General features: G+C 43.2%; 1 protein-coding gene across 4 annotated transcripts in view; it reads left to right on the top strand.

Moving 5' to 3' along the window:
* Nucleotides 1-19,885, top strand: part of TNFRSF11A (TNF receptor superfamily member 11a) — a 49,194-nt gene that overhangs the window by 17,449 nt on the left and 11,860 nt on the right. For 2 of the 4 annotated variants that reach the window (XM_039840148.1, XM_039840143.1), the window contains exons 2-8: nt 4,206-4,287; nt 5,445-5,570; nt 9,315-9,458; nt 13,015-13,103; nt 14,222-14,316; nt 15,611-15,724; nt 18,544-18,596. In XM_039840148.1, the coding sequence (XP_039696082.1) occupies nt 4,249-4,287; nt 5,445-5,570; nt 9,315-9,458; nt 13,015-13,103; nt 14,222-14,316; nt 15,611-15,724; nt 18,544-18,596 (660 nt within the window). In that variant the 5' untranslated portion in view covers nt 4,206-4,248. Of the gene's footprint in view, nt 1-4,205; nt 4,288-5,444; nt 5,571-9,314; nt 9,459-13,009; nt 13,104-14,221; nt 14,317-15,610; nt 15,725-18,543; nt 18,597-19,885 lie in introns of all 4 variants that reach the window. The other 2 variants (XM_039840136.1, XM_039840156.1) reach the window with 2 other exon arrangements.

Raw genomic sequence — 19,885 nt, 5'->3', positions numbered from 1 at the left:
TCAATGTATCGTCTTGGCATTTTAACTCCTTTTTTATTTTAAAGACTTTCCAAGGAATTCATACGGGGAGGGGATGTAAAGGATATTTGCTATAAACAGACTCTAGTGTTCCTTATTAATTTGGGGGAGGTCTATTAGAAAACAAGGGTTAGTTGATGTAAACTCTGTGGGCCAAACATTATTTTTGTCTCTTATTGATTAAGTACCATTGTAAAAGGTCTTACTGTAGTAGGACCCCGTCAATCCATGGCTGCTTTTTATAAGACTTCTAAGTACCATACATCAAATTGTATTCCCCAAAACACGAGTGCTACAAACAGACCCGGCCTCCAAGACAGCTGTTATGTCCAGGAGTCCCCCAAGTGCTCACAGATGTTCTCTCACAGACGGATGCCCAAGAGGAGATGGTGACACTGAGTACCTACCTGTGACGGGGGCTGGCCGAGAGAAGAGGCTTAGCCTGTTGTACCTGCTAGGGTTTTTGTCATGTGACTGTATCCTTTATTCAGTAAATTAGAAAACTTTAAAGTGGCTCTGCTTTATTTGCGTAATGAAAACAACTATGGTTCAGAAGCTCTGTTGTTTTAGAAGGAAACAGGTCAGTCTTAAAGGCGAACTAGAAAAAAACTAGACAACTAAAAGTTTGTTCATCTCAACTCACTTACCAGCAAATGGTCTTCCGTTGGTACCTGCCAGGCAAAAAAAGCAGACTGTAGGAGACTGACAGCATCACTCCATTAACTGGAAATCTGCAGCCTGATGCTAAATTCCTCCATTTCCTGGGAGATTACATCCATGCATTTAGGCAGGGACATGTTTTTATCAAATTACTGTCTTACTGGGATTGCTGTCAGTAAGAGCCACCACCTCACAACCACTGGGCGCTTGGTCTCAGAGGTTGGAGCCAGATCCAAATTCTGAGTCGTTGGAAGGGAGAGGCCGGAGGACCAGACCGGCCTGCGCACGGGGGTTGGGGTGGGGAGTGAGGGGGTGGGGGGTCGAGGTAGCCGTGGGAGCTAGAATTTCTCAGGCAGAAGGAGGGATCAGACTGAGAGGGGCATTCACATGCAAAAAAGAAAAAAACACAAAAAACTATGCCATTCAGAGGATATGCTCGGCAGGCCAGCCAGGAGGAGGGAGACTGGCATAAAGAATCTGAAGGCAAAGGGGAAACTGAGCCCAAGCTGGTGGGACTCGGGGCTTTGGAGTCTGGAGTCGGGAAGGCAGAGCCAGTCTGGGCTGCAGTATTGAGACACAGTCGCCAGGGGATCAGCAAAAGCAAGACAGGCCACGGCGTCAGAGAGCTGAGTTTTTTAATGGTGACAAACATGACGACTGCGGTGTAGATAGCAAAGGGGGAGCCTGTTCCTGGAAGCGGAGCTTGGGAGCAGGGGACACCAGCCCATGGCGGGCTTTGCGTGCTATTTGAAGCCTGGGAGTCTGCACAGTCCTCTTCTAGAAGGTTCGTCCTAGAGCTGGGTCTCTGCAGGTGGAGGGAGGGAAATCTGGAAGCAGACAGCCAGGATGGAAGCAGAGAGGGGATAACAAAGTCACGCCGTGCCTTCTCTCGAAGGTCCAGGCCCCTTGAGAGAGTTTTTCAGATCCTTTTTATTGACTCCCAAACCATATGTCCTTAACTATATCTGTGTATATGTGTTGCCTTTTCCGTTTTAAGTTTATTGCCATTTTGACGGTCGAAGGTGTACTGCAAAGTATGGGATGTAACCAGAGGGCAAAGGAGGCTTCTGTTTAAGCTGTACCTTAGATCAACACCATGATTTTCTGCCTCACCAGAGCCAGTTTTCCCAGGAGCAACCTGTAATCCTGTAGCTCAGTCAAGTAGACTGTCAGAAAGTTTTGGGGTGAAGAAAATGTTCTGGGGTTAGATAACGGTGGTGGTTGCATAACCTGGGGGAATATGCTAAAAGCCACCGAGTTGCGCCCTTTTAAAGAGATTTTATGGTGTGTACATTCTATCTCAATTAAAAAAAAAAAAAAGACATGTCCAGAAGTAAAGTTATGGTTAGTTTTAGGAGGCAGAAAGGGACTCTAAAGAGTACTCTGAGAATTTGTTTTAAGAGCGAGGACATCTGGTCACCTCCAGAGTCACGACTTCCCCGTTTTTGCCAGGAGCTAAAGGCTCCCGGCTTAGCGGGTGGGTGGGTTGAATGAGGCACAGCCGCACTCAAGCATGTAAACAAATTGTCTGCGTGTTCAGGTCAGATGATGCTCAGTGGGAACCAGGATTCGGAGCCCAGGGCGCAGCCACTAGCACCTGACAGCGTCCCTAAGCAGCTGCCTCAGGGGTAACCCTTTACCAAATTCCCCTAAAAAGAACCTTTCTGTATGTGTAACGTGAAGTATGTGCTTATCTCATACAGATGGTTGCAGCTTTCTTACGGGTCAGAAGCAGCTGATAAGCTTTCTCATCTGAAGTGTGGCCCAGCCACATCTCCATCTTACTTGCCTGTAGCCATCGGCATTGCAGATGTGTTCACGTGTCATCTCGCTCAGACACAGCCTATTTGTTAAGCCAAAGCTTTACCGCTTTGCCTCTGCTCGTCTTTCTTCTGTGTGCGTATATTATCGTGCTAGACACACAGGAGATAGAGACCAGGAAGGAGAGATGGGGTGACTTCTGTTTCGTCATTCTTCTTAATTCCCACTGGTGCTGTCCTTAGGTGCCTGTCACGTGGTTGCATGGGGAGCATCCAAGTTGCATTATCTGAAGTCTACGGGGAGTGTTAGCCAGGTCTAGGAAGCAAGTCCAAGTCCAGCCTTCCTGGCACACCTAGTGCTAGTGACACGTTTGACCTTCTCATCAACCTCAGAGTCACTGCCCCTGCCCCCATCCCTCCTGTAGACCCTTCGCCTGGCCAGGGTGCGGTCAGAGAGATCCATGCTGGCTGCATCCCCCCACCCCCCACTCAGCCCAAAGCATTCTGGGTACAATGCTCTCTATAATGATAACATTTCCTTCTGTAACTGAGCTATCCTGAAGGTGCGTGGCTTCTTTTGCACGTGTTATTTCTACACCTTCCATCTAAGCTCTTTGATGTGTAGACGAAGCCTTCTGTGTCATCGTGTTCGCTGGCCTCCATCGCCTGGCCACCCCACCCCACATGCCACTGCAGACCTCAGTGCCGGTCTGAACCGTTCCCACTGTCTTAGAGAAGTCAGCCTTACCTCTCCCCCACCTCCACCTCCCCGTTCCTTTTCCTCATCCGGCCAGTTTCCATTGATCCTGTGAGACAGAGCTCGCTTGTCATGTCCCTCAGGAAACCAGCCCTGGCCTTCTCCTCCGCCGTAGCTCACACCTAGTGTATGAAGCCCCTGGAGGGCAAGGTCGTGCCTTCAGACCCCCAGGGCGCAGCGGGGAACTTGACCCTTGGTGTGCGTGATTTGATGTCTGTTCAGCTATTCAGTTCCACTGTTCAGTGTCTAACATGACTGCCTGTCAACAAGAGTGTGTTGTTTTTTTTCTTACACTAAGAAACCTAATGAGGAAAAGAGCTTTTCTGGGTCATGTTGATAAGGATCTCTGAGTGAATGTAGGAGACTTGGCTCTTCGCTTTACCTAGATGAGCAGATTCAGAAATTAGCATTTGTATTATAATCATACAGAAAGGAAACAGGCTCAAAAACCTTAGGCAGCAATTCCAGGTCAGTCAGCCAGCAGGCAGTGGGAACTCCAAGCCCAAATAGTTCCTGTGACACCACGCTGTCCCACTTTTTAAAATTTTGTGTGTGTTAAAAAACTTGAAAGTAAGCAGTATTAAACATCTTTTAGAAATCAGACATTGGTAAAACCGAATTTGACGTCCCCCGGTGCCATAGGCATATTTTATTCTTTTACAGTTTTAAGACCAAAGTTGACTGAGTGGATTGTCCACCTTGCGACCCACAGAAGTGGGACCAATTTTGCTTTAATTCTTCCTATTTCCATGAGCGTAACTGAAATATTTTTAAATGGTTAAATGGATTTTTATGCCAATATCAGTTGGTTTTGTATATTCTTAGGAGGAAATGAGCTAGAATAGGAAACTGACTTTTGGGGGGGGCTTAATATTAAACATAGAGCAGTTTCAGGACTGTCCATGGTGTTTTCTTATGCTTTTCTGAAATGTAATTGAACGATTCTCTTTTTTTGTTTTATTCAGAAAGAACTTGTACATAATCTCTACCTGATGTCAATTTTCTTTCAGGTGACTTTTCAGATCACCCCTCCGTGTGTCAGCAAGAGGCATTATGAGCATTTTGGACAGTGTTGTAACAAATGTGAACCAGGTTTGTTCTGAGCCACCTTTCATTGTGGGTGGGGCTTCTGTTAATTTTTTTTAATCTAAGGAAAGATTTCTATCTGCCAGATGAGCAAAGAAATTGGATGGACTTTTTATGGTAGTGGCAGGTGGTAACGTCTGTCACTCTGAAGACAAAAACTTTTCTCAGTAGATAAAATCACTTAAGAATTAAAAACAATTTCAGAAACTGGTACTTAATTCATACTTGAGAAGGCAAGAAGTCTTTTAAAAGCACATTTTAGTACTTTGTGATTCCAACTCTCAAAATATTAAACTCAACTCTTATTGAAAAGTATTTTCACAGAAAAAATTTGAGAGGGGATAACCGTCCTGGAATTGTTGCTGCCTAAATCCTGTTCTCCCTTTTCCCCACATACCTGCTGAAGGGCAGAAGATGGGCAGGGTACCAGTTCTTCAAAGTTGTTCTGTGGGAATGTGGCCAAGTATTTCTACAGCCCCAGTGGAGTCCCAAACCCATGAGGTCCTCACTCCTTGTTCTGAGGAGGGGAGTGTATCTTTGAGGAAAAGGTGGTTGCATTATAACAAGACCCTTTAGATATTTCAGCTACAAATACTTCTTGAATGTGTAGACCCAGGATCCCGTGCGTGTGTGTGTGTGTGTGCGTATGTGTGTGCAGGGCTCTGCTCAAACTAAGTTAGCTGTCAGCCCACAGTGTACATAGGACTGAAGATGTTAACTATCCAGATTGATGGTAGGGAGCCCTCTGAAGATGGGAGGGGAGGGGTGAAATGAAGCCCCTGTTGCTTAGTCCCCAGGGAACCCCGCAAGTTCTACAGACACCAATTTGAAAACCATCGTTCTTTTCCTTAGTCAGCAGAGGTTTGGGATGGAAAGGGTGATCTCTCATTTAGAAGAACTAGAAGACTGCTGTGACCACAGGCACAGCAGACCAAAGAGAGGCTATTTTAGCCAGCTGGGAGGCATGAGGAGCCCATCACAGTGAGATATGGCCTTGTCTCGTGTATCGTGTATCGTACCATCTTGGAGAGACTTCCTGAGATCACAGTCATGTAAATAGTCCAGTAGATTGGTGCATTTTTGTTGTATTTTGTTTTCTGTTTTGTTTTCGTATACTTTTGCTTGATGTATTTTTTTCTGATTTACGTTCCTTCTGATTTAAGGAACGTACATGTCTTCCAAGTGCACTCCTACCTCTGAAAGCGTCTGTCTGCCCTGTGGCCCGGACGAATACCTGGACACCTGGAACGAAGAAGATAAATGCTTGCTGCATAAAGTTTGTGATACAGGTGAGTTAGTCATATCAGTGGGAAGTGGGGGTAAACCATATTTTTAGATACAGCAGTGCTGTCTCTTTGGGGGGCTTAGGAAGAAATTTTGGCCACGGACCATGGAAGGAGGTGCTTCAGATGCCGGAAGCACTGTGTTAAAATTCATTTAGAACTTCTTTTCTGGAATTTGTTTGTGTTGTACTTTAATCATGGAACACATCTTACAGTTGACAAGATATTTCCACAGTGTTTCCACATATGTCGTGTTATTTAATTCTGACAAAAACCCTGTGAGGTAGCCACGATGATCCCATTTTAAAGATGAAGAAACTGAGACTGGGAGGTTGAATGACTTCTCCAAGGTTAACCAGTAAGGAGCGGGGCTCAAAGCCAGACCTTCTGATTCCCAAGTCTTTTTCCTAAAACATGAATGTTTTATTAACTCCATAGTTTAATCTCCTTATCACACTGCTATTTTTTTTTTTATTCAGAAAGAACTATTTTTTTTGCCTCAAATTTTTAAAAATTATAGCTTATTTGTAGGAATCAGCATCAAAATATATTCCTTAAGTCTCAAACTAGAGTTTCCTGTCTTCCTCCTTTTTCCTTTTTTCGTTGTTTATCTGTGGAAGAAGCCTTCGGGTTTCTCATCCTGTGGGGTTTCCACAGTCTGACTTTTGCTGGTTGCATTCCCTTGGTATCATTCAGCGTAGTCTTCTGTCTCTTATGTTTCCTGTAATGTGGTTGTGAGATCTAGAAAGCTGATTAGATTCTGGTTTTTTTTTGTTTTGTTTTATTTTGTTTTGTTTTGTTTTTGGCAAAACTCCTTCCGAGTTGGCATGATGTAGCTTATGTCAGGAATCATATCATAGCTGCTTTTCTCTCTTTGTGATATGCACAGCTATTGATCATGACCTAGATTCATTTTCCTTAGGAGCTGCAGAAATCTGATGTTCCAGGTCTATCATTCCTTCATTTCTTAGCTGTAATGCTTTATAAAGAGAAATTTCCCTCGTCAACCATTCGTTACTCTGAAATACAGTACCAACAGAACGAATGCTTGTAACTTTCTTCACCGCTTCTCCAAATACTGACTTGGCCACCCAGCTTTCTTCAAAGCATTCGTACGAATATTCTGAACTCGTGAATTTAGACGCCTTTGAGGTGTTTCAACCTATTGCAGTTACTAGTCTTACTGGTGCTCAGATCGTCCTGCCTCCTCCAGGTGGCCTCCAGTTAGATACAAACCCTGGGGTCTTTCAGAGCTCCCTTGCTTCCAGGCTCCCCTTGGATGTTTCCTGCCCTGCACCTGCCACCAGCCATTCCTCCAGCGACCTCAGTCTAGGTGCTAGGGAGGCTCATTGCTACTGGGTTGATTCTTATTTATAGGTTTTTTTTTCCCCCCCAGTGGATATAACTAGGAAATAAGTATTTTTTTTTTACATCATAATTTTTCTAATGTGTTAGAGACAGCTGACAGATTTTGGTTGGAGAAGGTAACATGGAAACTCTACTCACAGAGCAGAAGCATCTGATCAAGTCTTTTTCTTTCCCAGCGCTTAGTAATGACCTTGACTCATCGTTGTCTCTTGGAAATAAAGATTCATTCTGTCCACTGCCAAAATGGATTAAAACGCAAAAACCTGGTACATTAAGATAATTAAAAATATACCACAATTGTTGGTCACCACACAGGCCTCCATGCACTTGCATTCGAGTGGGATGCTGGATTAGAATTTTCCAAAGGAGCGGCAGTGTCCACGTGTGTTCCAGACACCGTGTGCGCGTTCATGCATGCTGGCCTCGGTGTTGCCAAGCTGACCTCGGCCTTGGACAGTGAACACGGGACTGGAGAGTTCTCCAGGTTCACCATGCTCAGGCCTGATAAGGGTGGGAATAAGGACTGTCCCATCCTGCTGGCTGTAACTTGAGACAGTGAAAGAGGGAACAGGACTCTGGTTTGTTTGTTTCTTTTTCCCTGGCAACTCTGTCCTAGTAGTTCAGGCTCGTATAACAGAGTACCACAGATTGGGTGGCTTAACCAACAAAAATTTACATCTCACATTTCTAGAGGCCGGAAGTCCGAGATTAGGGTGCCAGCATGGCTGGGTTTTTGGTGGGGGACCGCTTCCTGGTTTCAAGACAGGCTCTTTCTCGCTGTGTCCTCACATGGCGGAGAACAGAGAGAGGAAGCAAGCACTCAGCTGTCCTTTCTTATAAGGGCACTAATCCCATGCATGAGGACTCCACCCTCATGACCTCATCACTTCCCAAAGACCCTGCCTCCTAACACCATCGCATTGATGGTTAGGAGTTCAATATAGGAATTTTGAGGGGACACAAACATCAGTTTATAACAAATTCCTGTAAGTATTCAGAAATATAAAGTATAAGGGCCATTTAGACAGCCCAGCTGAGAAGGATCCAATAGGGGTAGAAGGTCTGTAAATAATGTCATCGTGGCGTGTGTGTATGTGCGTGTGCATGTGTGCAGTTGATTCTCATTCACAATAATTATGTTCTATAAAGTCACCACAAACATTCCTCCCAGAGAAATACAGATACCTACAAGCCTCTCCTCACTTTTCTGGCCACCATTCAACACATAACCTTGTTGTATGTGTGTTTTTGTTTAAGGACACCTTATTAATAAACACTTTGATTCATTAACATTGGATGTATAGTCCACAGCACTGTAACTCATGTCTGAACAAAGTTTATCTAACACATGTAAGACAAATCACAGCCTTGTTGGGCTTAAAAGCACTAGACAGCACTATCCTTGGAGGCCATTTTAAACAGCGAAATCACCAACAAAAGGCACAAAAATGCCAAAAAAAATAGGACACTAAATAGACCACAAAAAGGACACTTATTTCCAGTATAAGAGCTGAAACAAAAAAAGCAGAACATGTCACCTTATTCTCTCTTAGTCAGGAACATGCGTGCTTGAAAGTGAGTAGCTTAAAATTTTCACAATTCTGCGTGTGTCAGAATGACTGCAGAAGTGCCAGGAGAATTGGTTTGGGACAGACAACGAAATTTTAGCGAGTAGATGAAATTGCAGACATGAATCAGTGAATAACTGTGTGTGAGCATTTACCTCTTGCACAAAAAGTGGGAAAGGCCTGGAGATTTGGGATAAGAAGACAGCACTTATCTATGTGTTGTCACAACAAAAGGGACAAATGTGGTAGTCTGTGTATTTGGGGAGAGATGAATTTTCAAGTATGTCTTCAGACCCAACCTCTACACTTTGTCACGTGATGACCCCTGCTTTCCCGACTGAACTGCCGTGGCCCCATGGGATGGGGAGGCGGGGGTAGGGATCCCCAGGCTCCAGAAACCCCGTTCTCTTAGGTCCTATCTAGCATTCCTGTTAAGACCATTTATCACATTCGAATTTACTAAAAATCAAGAATCTGTGACACCTCTTTGCATTAGCCAAAATAGTCGGTGATCATAAACCTAGTCCTTCATCTTCCCGCTTACGTGAAAGTCGACTTTTAAAAAACCACAAGGCTCTTAATTATTGAGAGAGAAGAAAACCCTCTGGGTCTTTCTAGTGCCAGCACAGGAAGCTGAGAGGGAACTTGGGAGTTCCTGAAAGCCAGTGTCCTGAATGAGCCCTAGGGGGCGGGAGGCCGGGCGCTGGCCTGGGAGGCGCGGCGCTGGTGCCGCGTTGCTGGCTGGGTGGGTGGAGGCGTGTGCCGCCCTGCGCCCGCCCGCGCTGCCTCGCCGCCCTGTCTCTCTCGCCCGCAGGCAAGGCCCTGGTGGCGGTGGAGCCCGGTAACCGGACGGCCCCGCGGCGCTGCGCCTGCACGGCCGGCTACCACTGGAGCGAGGACTGCGACTGCTGCCGCCGCAACGCGGAGTGCGCGCCGGGCTTCGGCGCCCAGCACCCGGGTATGGCGCTGGGTCCCGCGTGGGTCCGTCCGCGCTCACCAGGTCTTGCAATGACCCTGCGGCCAAAGCCCGCTTCCCTGCGTCATTCACGCTCCCGGGCGCCAGGTGGCGCTAGAGGAGCTGGAGGGTCCCCGGGAATGGAGCCCAGGTTAGGGACTACCAAGGGATGTGAGCGCTTGGCGCAGGTGCTTTTCCCAAGCCCCTCAACTGTGAAACCTTAGGCTCCCCACTTGCAGGGGTGGGGAGGGAACCCTCTAATGCAGTGGTCTTCAAACATTGTGCGCCCCCATTAGCACAATTTTGAAAAACCGTGAATCCTTCTGCATATTCGTAAGTTGACAGCTCAATTTTTTTAATTAAAAATTTAAAGAGTTGCTAAGGACTTAGTTTCCAGGGAATTATAACAATAGTAACACTTTCTAAAATAGTCAATGGAATGGAAACACCATAGCAATTCAATACCCGTTATCATTTATTTAAAAAAGCACAAATCAACCTTAACAACTGGAAATGTCCTATAATTCTTTTCTCTCCTTTGAGTTGTATACGGTTCACCTTCCCTGCAAAATTTTATCCTAATGTATTTTTGTACTTGCAGGGTTTTTACTAATCACCTTTTCATACACTTTTACGTAAAAAAAATTAAAATGGACTTATTTGAAATCTTAATTTTAAAAAAATTTCTGTGACTCAAAGTTCTAAGGGTTAAAAAGCAGTTCTTTTGGACTAAGCTATTTCTACAGTTATACAATAGGTCAAAAATAAATATATTTTTGTTATATATAACTATAAAAATAAAAGGTTTCTGAAATTCATAATGAGTGGTTTTTTCCAATTAGTTCATACAGTCATGGTTGAATATTGCTTATTGCTAAAATGCAACTGAATTCAACATTAATTCTGTTTCTGCTGAGTGCTGAGAAACTCATTCACGTAAATAACTAAATGGCTAAGGGAGGAATTCTGTTCTAGGAGTGCCACTCAATTCTTTAAGCACCTTCTGAGTTAAATGTCCAGGATCACATAGTGGTGTGACATTAGAGCTGTTTTTAATAATCCCCCAGTTTAGAAATCAATTGTGTCCTTCAATTTTGGGGAAAGTAAAGCAATAGAAATCCTTTTGACTTGAAAATGTGTTTCTTAGAGTCATTTACTTTCCTGATGTCTAGGAAGTATACCAAAGCGGTTTCTTCAAGATACAGCAAATGATTATTTATACCTGTTAATCTTTCCCTTAGAGGCATTGAGTTTTAACCCAGAATACTTTGACAGAATTAGGAGAATTAAACTATTATTCATTTCAGTTCATATTGAGGAAAATGTCTGTCACAGAATCAAACTAGTACAGTCAGCCCTGATTATCAAATATATCAACTAAACTAAATCAGCTTTCTCTTAGAAAAAGTCTGACTTGATATTTTAATTATTAAAATAAATCTCCCTGTGACAGTTCCCTTCTGAATTCTGATTCTCAGATAGACAAGTCCCAGAACCTTTCCGCAAGTCTGTCAACCGCATAGGAAAAGGTGCCGCTCCCTATTCTGCTTTTTTTCTGACTGGCGTTCTCTCTGCCTTGCTTCTTTGGGAATGGTACATTTTTGGGCAATAAGTGAACAGAGGGGGTGACATAGATCAATGAAAATGTCACTCCAGCCCTACCTTATACTATACCCTTGAGTCTTGAACAACACGGGTTTGAACTGCGTGGGTCCACTTATAAGCACATTTTTAAAAACTTATAGTATCAATAAATACAATACAGTATTTTCTCTTTCTCACAACCTTAATAAAATTTTATTTTCTCTAGCTCTATTGTAAGAATAACATGTATAAAATACATGTTAATCGACTTTATGTTATCGGTAAGGCTTCTGGTCATCAGTAGGCTGCCGGTAGTTAAGTTTTAGTGGAGTCAAAACTTACATATGGAGTTTTGACTCGAAACCCCTAAACTCCACATTGTTCAAGAGGCAGCTGTAGTTGAACTCTGAGCCACTCAGCCTGGCCCGTTCCCCATTTCCATGTCGCACGTTTGCTCTTAATAGACAGGGAAAGAGAAGCTGTACCGACCTGCTCAAATGCAGGGCTCTGCCGTCACCAGTATTCCCTCTTGTTCTGTGCTTTTTGGCATCTCAGAGGCTTCGTGCCATAGCAGGATTTGGAGTAGGTGAGAAGTGTGACTTTCGTGAAGCGGGAGAAGTGTGACTATGAAGTGGGAAGAGGAGGGGATCTTCAGGGAGCCCCTGGCAGGTCGGCATGACAAAGAGCAGACATGGAAGCCTGGTGTGTGGAGTCAACGCCCCTTAGCCCTGTTGCCTCTTAGCTCCTTAGCCCCTTTGTTTTTAAGGGTTACTCTTCTAGAGTGTGTTTATCTTTTTAAAAGCTGTTTGAAAATTAACGTGAGTGTCCAGATGTCAACCGGGCTTTTGTTAATATCATTTCAAGGCAAACCAAATTGCTAGATTGAGGGGGAGGGGTATCTTACTTATTGAGGCAATTGCAGAAATCAAGAATGTACCTCTCCCACTTAACGCTGGGCAAAGAACGTGTAATTCCTTATTTTAATGTTTTATTCATAAAAATAAATCACAGAAGGGCCACCAACTTCAAGAGTAATTTGTGGTTTTGGTGCCAGCCAGTTGCCTGATCGTGACATCACATGGCAGGCGACATTCTTCTTTATTGGGATTACCAAAGGGTCAGCACGTGTCAGTAAGCAGTAAAGATGTTAGATGTAGGAAATCCGAGACGTTTCCTATTTTGATAATATAGTTTATGAGGAATATGAGAGAGGTGGAGAAAGCTTACTAGCCAGAGCCAGTTCCTGCTTTCAGCGCTGCGGCTTAAGGCAGGGGTCCAAAGCCCAGCCACCACTTGCGTTTTGTAAATAGAGTTGTATTGGAACATAGCCACACCCATTTTTTTTAAAACAGATTCTCTCTGACTGCTTTCATGCTTCAAGTATTTGTAGCCGAGACCAGAAGCCCGCAAGGGATATTTACTGTACAGACGTTTATAGAAAAAGTTTGCTTCCAACTCTGGGTTCAAGAGAAGGAGGCCCACAGCATTTTTTTTTTTTTTTAAGAAAGCTGGTCCTCCCTTACTTGGACTGGTGAGATTAAGCTGGCCGAAGACGTCAGGACAAGAAGTTTCCCTTAACAGCAGTAAAAGGGCTGCCATTCTCTGTAAACGAAGGGTGATGTGAGCCCAAAGGGCGGGAAGGAGAGAGCAGACTCGTGCCTGATTAAAGCAAGTCAGGCAGCAGGCTTCCTGGCCAGGAAACAAAGTATCAGTGACTAGGACGGTGGCTCTGAACAGCAAAGGGTCCACACCTAACTTGGATACTGGCGTTAGTGGTCTGATCATCGCTCTATACTCTACTGCTGGGATCGGGGGCCCTCTAAAGTCTGTGGGGGCAGGAGGAGTGGGGAGGCCAGGAGCAGAGGGGCCAGCTCCTGATCTCTGGTCTTCTGGAGCATCATCCTGACCGATCTCTAAGTGTCCTTGTTCGGTTTTTGTCTGTTCTTTTTGTCCATTTGTTTTTTTGACAGTGCAGCTCAACAAAGATACGGTGTGCCAGCCCTGCCTTGCAGGCTACTTCTCGGATGCCCTCTCTTCCACAGAAAAGTGCAAACCCTGGACCAAGTAAGTGGCAGTGAAGCAGCCGAGAGAGTTTGCTGATTTTAAACAACTTGACCTCCACTGTCTCGTCTGGGTGGAAAACAGACTGATTCATTTTGGCGAGGCGTCCTCTGGAAGCCCTGTTCAAAATGGAAGAAGTCTGTCAGTTCAGCGTGGGTAAAATGAACCAGGCCAACCGACTCTTCTGCCTGATGTGTGCCAGGAACTGTGTTACTTTTTAGATTCAGTTTGACTTATACTTGCAGCTTCTTTTTTTCCTTTTTCTGACCTTATCTAGTTGAAAATGATGGATGACGTTTATTATCATTCACTCACCACTCCCACTTTTCCCAGCTTCCCAACGCCATTGGTTTATTTGTCCAGAGATTTGTGCATATGCGTGTTGTGTATGTGCGTAAATAAGCTTCCTGTTTATGTAAATTTTGCATACTGTAAACACTTGGGGTTTTTTTTTCACAAAATATATTTTGAAAGAAGCTCATTCTATATCAGTTCTCTTAGATCTTCATGGCTTTTTATAGCTACATAGGATTTTGTCGTAGAAATGTACAATAATTTATTTAATAAGTTTCCTATGGCTAGTCATTTAGGTTGTCTTTTGCAGTAATTAATAATTTTAGAAGCATCATCTCATACATATGCTATTTCACACTTACGTTAGTATATCTATAGTGGAACCCTGGGTCCTTTCATTAGGTTGAATACTAATAACATAACGATTCAGTTCCCAATATATTCTCATTAAATATTTATTTTCTAATCTGCTTATCTAAGTTTTATGTGGAAAAGATTTTCTATATTTTCAACTTAAAAAGAGCATTCATCACAAGTTTGTCAATTAGAAGCATTTGGAATCTTCTTTAACGAAAAGACCAGTCTACTTTCTTTCAACCACGCTCTCGGGGAGGTTCTTAGAGAACACTGGCAGTGGCTACTCTGCTGATTCATTCGTCCTCTCGTGTGATGTAGGGACAGGTTCTGGAGATCCAAATGTCCAGGAAGACCTGGATTCTGGTCCTGGAGGAACTAGAAATCTAGTGGACAAGAGTCTTTTATAGCTTTTTTTTTGTTTTTTAAATATATAAAACCAAAGCACATAACTACTTTCTCCCCACCCACAGCTGTACCATTCTTGGAAAGACAGAAGTGCATCGTGGGACGGATAAATCAGATGTGGTTTGTAGTTCTTCTCAGCCATCTACGAAACTCCCAAACGGTATGTTTAAGCAGAGCAGGTTGTTTGGTAGATGTGCCTGAGTCTAGTCAGCTCTTCTAGAGTGCTCCCGAATTACTGTTTCCAGAGGGTTTATCTGTCCCTTTTGATGTCATCCCATCCGTGGTCAGTTTAGTATTTTATTTTTGTCAGCATTTTGCTTCCAGATATGGTGTTTACTTGATAATTTTCTACTCTGGAATCAATAACTAATAATATATTCATATGTACAAAAAAAAGAAAAAAGTGAACTGAATTGCAAACGTAAATTAAAATGTCCACGGATGGTAGGGATGTTTCTAGATTTCGGTCACCAACCAGAGTAAGCAACTTGTTAGACTATGGTTATCATTATTTATGACACATTTTGTAGATCAAATTAATTTTAAGTACCGTGCCGAAGATTTATAGAAAGTCGACAGGTAACGGTGAATGCGGGTTGTCCAGGCGCATGAGATGCTGCTGAGGAGGGTCCAGATATCACAGCGTGGGAGGAGACGTCATGTCAGGGAGACCATTCTAATGAGGCCAGAGAACCTAGGACAAAGGAGAGTGGGGTTGATGAACTTTGACTAAGAAAGTCAGGGGTTTAGATATGACATTTTGAGAAGCAAGAGGACGTGGGTACGGAGTTCCACGGTCAGAGCTGCGTTTTAAAAGGACCATTTTGAAGATACCATTAAAAATAACCAAGGAATAGCAAGTTGTTTTTTTAAAAAGAGAAGGGGAGGAAAGGCAGAGTCCTGGAAGCCAGATCATGTAAACCAAGAGTTTATCATGTAAAGGTTCTAGCAACGAAGGGATTAAGGGGGAATGAAAAAAAGGGTGGAGTCCGCGTCGTGTTGGAGATGAAACACCTGAAACACTTCACAGGGTCGCTGTGGTTCTGTTCTCACGGCCAGCGAAACCCTCGTGCCTTGTTGTTATTTGGGAAGAGACGTGCTAAGGGGCTTCCTTTTGCCTCAGAGGCCGTCCGCCTGGAGAGATTGAGGTGCTCTGTCGGTAAGCAAAGACGGACCTGGATGGCATGGTCAATGCGATGTGAGTTCTAAAGTGGAAACATCTCCACATGGTCCCGGGCTGTTCTCACGCACAGTGATTCCAAGCAGCTGGTCGCCCTTCCGAATGTGAGCCCTGCGTGAGAAGCTCCAGTCAGGGCCGGGGACCGCCATCCTTCCCTTATTCCGGACCAGCATCCTCGATTCTGGGCTTTGATGTAAAGAGTTCTGTCTTTAAACTTAGAGACTGAGATTAAATAACGTTTTATTGCCATTTTTCTCCTTCTCTTCCAACGCAGAGCCCGGGATTTACTTGCCCACTTTGACTGTTTTGCTCCTCTTCGTATCCGTGGTGTTAGTCGCTGCCGTCATCCTTGGCGTTTACTACAGGAAGAAAGGGAAGGCACTGACAGGTATGGTGTCTGTGGCGGTTCTCGAAAGTGACTCTTGAAGAAAATAGATCACATTTCTAGTTATATACTTTGGAAAATGCATATGGCACCCGCTGACTACCTCTGGTGATCTGCTAAAAATACGTGCCTTGAGGTGGTTGTGCTTAAATTAAAGGGAAATACCATGTAAGTGTAATCCATTGTTCTCTGGCAAAACAAACAAACAAAACCCATTGTGCTTATTTCTGTATAAGCCAACAAGAACATTCTAGAGTCAGGAAACTGATGACTCATAAACTGGGTGTTTATGTCATGTAGGTTATACAGGGTCAGATAGATATACATTTATTCTAGAATACAAACATTTTTAATGCACCCACTTAAAACAAACAGTGGTGGAGGGAAAGTTTGATCTGAGTATTACCTTGAAATATGAATCTAAAATTATAAAAAGAAGTTATATTCAGTAAAACTTGGGTTTTACTCATTTCGAGAAGGAATAATCAAGTGTTATTTTGTTTATTGTGAATAATTTTTGCACTAAAAATTGATAGTGTGTTTTTACATCACATCGTGTTTGACTTTTATACTATAAAGCTAAATAGGTGTAATTTTTAAGAGGATTCAAGGCTTCATGTGGCTTCCCGAGTCACCCCGTTCTCTTCTGAAGCACCTGCTGTCTCCCCATCCCTTTCCATTTTTGGTTGCTCACTTGTTTATCTCGTCCACCTCTGCTTTGCAGTGATCTGATCGGTTCTCCCACGTCACATGCATGGCCTTCATGAAACCCTGCATATCTTGCTATTTCCATGAACATCACATTACCTCATGTAACCGCAGGCAATCAAAGAAAATTAAAGAGGGAAGATGGTGATCGTGGGTGCCAGTGTTAAGCAGAGAGCAATGTTAAACCAGTTCTTTTAAATCTATTCGTTGTTGAATATTTTTATTTACTGTAACAACATTGTAACTGGGGATTTGAATAACGCATATCCACATGATGCGGACGGCTCAGATAGTCATTTATGTGTGAGATAAACAGACTTTCGCTGTTTGTTCTTTAATTTTTGCCTCTGTAAGAAGCTCTTAGGCCATCTGATCGATGAGGACAATGGGCTACCAGTTACGAAACTGGGATTTATGACTGTTAGCTTTCTCTTCGTTCCTTCACACAACACATGACTGTCGGCCACCAGGGACTGGACTGGCAGGGGTCTCAGTACTGGGCACACAACGGCAGTAAGTGCCCACAGGCCCTCATGGAGGAGGTGTCCCAGTGGGCAAGGCAGGCATCAGAGCCACAGAGTGAGGCTGCATGTAGAAAGGGAAGGTGCACAGCACCAGGTAAGCAGATGACAGAAGGGTCTGCCCAGCCTTGGGGGCAGCCAAGGCCTCCCAGAGGAGGAGGAGAGAGGGTGGGGAGAGCTGAGATCTGAAAGACAAACTGGAATTGACTAGCCCCAGGGGGTCAAGGAGAATCCAAAGCATTCTGTAGGAGAGGGAGCAAGGCGAGCTGCGGGATGGAAAGAAGTTTAGAACAGTGGGAGATGCAGCTGGAGAGGGCGGCACAGCCAGATGACAGCCGCCCTGCAGGCTTTGCTAAGGAATTTACTCCTTGTTCTTAGTGAAGGGAAGGAAAAGCAGCCCTCTGGTTTTAGCATGGAAAACAGATTTGGAGATGTGGAAAGAGCGGTTGCAGACGCACCAGTGGGGAGGTCTTTCGCAATCATCCAGAAGCCAGATTTTCACAGTAGTTATGAATAATTATCACCTCTGTGTACAAATATTTTTTTTGGTACCATTTAGGATTATCTAAGTACAAATATTTTTTTTTGGTACCATTTAGGATTATCTTCTGCAAGAGAAGAGCTGCAACTTTCCTTTTATTTGGAGTATCTTTATTTTTCTATAATTTTAAAACGATAGAAAAGAAGCAAGAATAAGAAATGATAATGACAGCAATGACTGATATATATTGAATATTTACTCTGCTGGAACTACTGTCCGCGTTTTACATATTCTAACTAAATCACCGCAGCAGCACTGGGATGCAGGCACTACCATTTCTCTAGTTTCATGATGAGGAAACTGAGGCTCAGAGAAGTAAAACTGGGCAAGGTCACGTCGGAGATATCCTTAGCTATTGTTATGACCCAATCATCTTCCAGTAGAGAGAGAATGGGCAGCTCCCTGACTTCAGTCTTTACAGTGAATTCAACATCAAATATTCAGTGGAGGTGGGGAAAACTTTATCTTTGTATAATATAAATTAAGATTTTTAAAAATTCATGGATTTGACTTAAATTTCATCACTTTGTATATGCCACAGAACGTATTTTTCTTTCTTCTAAAAAGCAAGAGGGCAGAGTGGGAAAGGATTTGGGGCCCGCTGGGGTCTGACGCAGCCTTCCACATGCCCTTGACTTTTATTGTACATATATTTGAGCTAGTTTGCCGAAGGTCAGTCTCTTAGACCCACATCATCTTTGTTTCCCTGCAATGCCCAGCCTCGTCCTTGTCATCAAAGAAAAATTGCTAAGGGAATGAGAATGTCTGTCACCCTACAGCAGCTTTGACAGCCCTTAAATGTGCCTGTAAGTATATTCAATGGCACATGTGTGAACCATATTTTGCTTTACCTGGATCAGAAAGTTCTGTTTTTGATAAGATGCCTCCGTAGTCTTTAAATTGGTTCATTTTCTTCTGAACGTTTCACTCTCAGGAAAGACTTACAGAGGCTTATGTTTAAAGATAATATTGAGCTGACACAGTAGTCAGTGATATTGAATTAGATGTAGGAAATAATAATACGAAGCCCTGTCCTTGCTCTGTTTTTCTAGCTAATTTGTGGCACTGGGTCAACGAGGCATGCGGCCGCCTAAGTGAAAACAAGGTAAATTTAAAAGTCTTAAGCGCCTGCTTAAAGGCCTTTTAACAATTAGGCTGACGTAGTTATTAGTCAAATATTGCGCCCCATTTGCGTAAGGGGAATCTCTTTGAGAGTTGGAACCTTGAATCCCAGGATCGATCCCCACAGAATAACCCAAAGCTCAGGTCAGTGCTCATCCTAAATGCTGCTTCCCATGATTGTATTCCTTTTCTGTCACCCCCGTGTATGTGTATTAATCATATTATTTTTTTAGTGCCAATCTTGATTGCTTACTACAGATTCCTAGTAGGAAGGAGCTTCCACTTTTCTTTACTTCGTAGTTATTTTGGTAACTTTTAATTTTGATATAATTTCAAAATTATAGAAAAGCAGTGAGAATAGTACAGAGAACTTCCACATACCGTATTTTCAGAGCCAGCAATTGTTTATACTTTATCACGTTGCTTTATTATCTGTTCTCTCTATACGTGTGCATATGGGTATGTATGTTTTTTTTTCTTGAACCATTTTAGAGCGAATGGCAGACACTGTGCTCCTTTACCCTTAAATATGTCACTGTGAATTTCTTGAGAACATGCACATTCTCTTATATAACCATAGTTCATTTATCAAAATCAAGAAATTTGATAGTGGTATGACACTATAATCCAATCCACAGTTGATATTAAAATTTCATTTATTATCCCACTATGTCCTTTACACTTATTTTTGTAGGTATAAAACATATAAATTTTAACCTATAAACTCATACTGACTTCTCCAGTTCCAATCCCAACACCACATTCTAGTCTTTCTCTGTTCTGTATTTGAGTTGTCTTTTCTCCAACAGTATGAAATCTGCCTCCTATTATTTTCAATATATTTACTCATTTACTCAATTCCAGAATACATAGAAAGGAGTTTCAGAATTACTAAACCACATCACAGCAAGAAACAAATCTACTAACTGGAGTTCAGTATTTTAGAGTTTGTTTTGTTTTGTTTTGTTTTAATTTAGATTGAGAGCGTGTAGTCAAAATTCTGTGTTCTAAAATTAGTTGGGCGAGCCCTTCCCCTCTCTTCAGTGCGAGTGTGCTGTTCACAGGAAATGCAGGTAGATTCGTTCCTCTCTGCTCGGCTTCCATCTCAGGGTTCTTCCCCACTCGGCAATTTTAAATAACGCGGAGTGCCATAGTGAGTGCGACATCTGTCCTTGTTATGGTGGAAATAATTGCTGTAACCACCATTTTCAGCAGTGTTTAGCAAAACCAGGTCCTAGTAACTGGGTATTAATGCTTCTGCCTTCTGAATTT

Source organism: Pteropus medius, unplaced genomic scaffold (assembly GCF_902729225.1).
Source record: "Pteropus medius unplaced genomic scaffold, Ma_sr-lr_union100, whole genome shotgun sequence".
Lineage (NCBI taxonomy): Eukaryota > Metazoa > Chordata > Mammalia > Chiroptera > Pteropodidae > Pteropus > Pteropus medius.
This window is presented reverse-complemented; position numbering and strand designations above follow the sequence as displayed.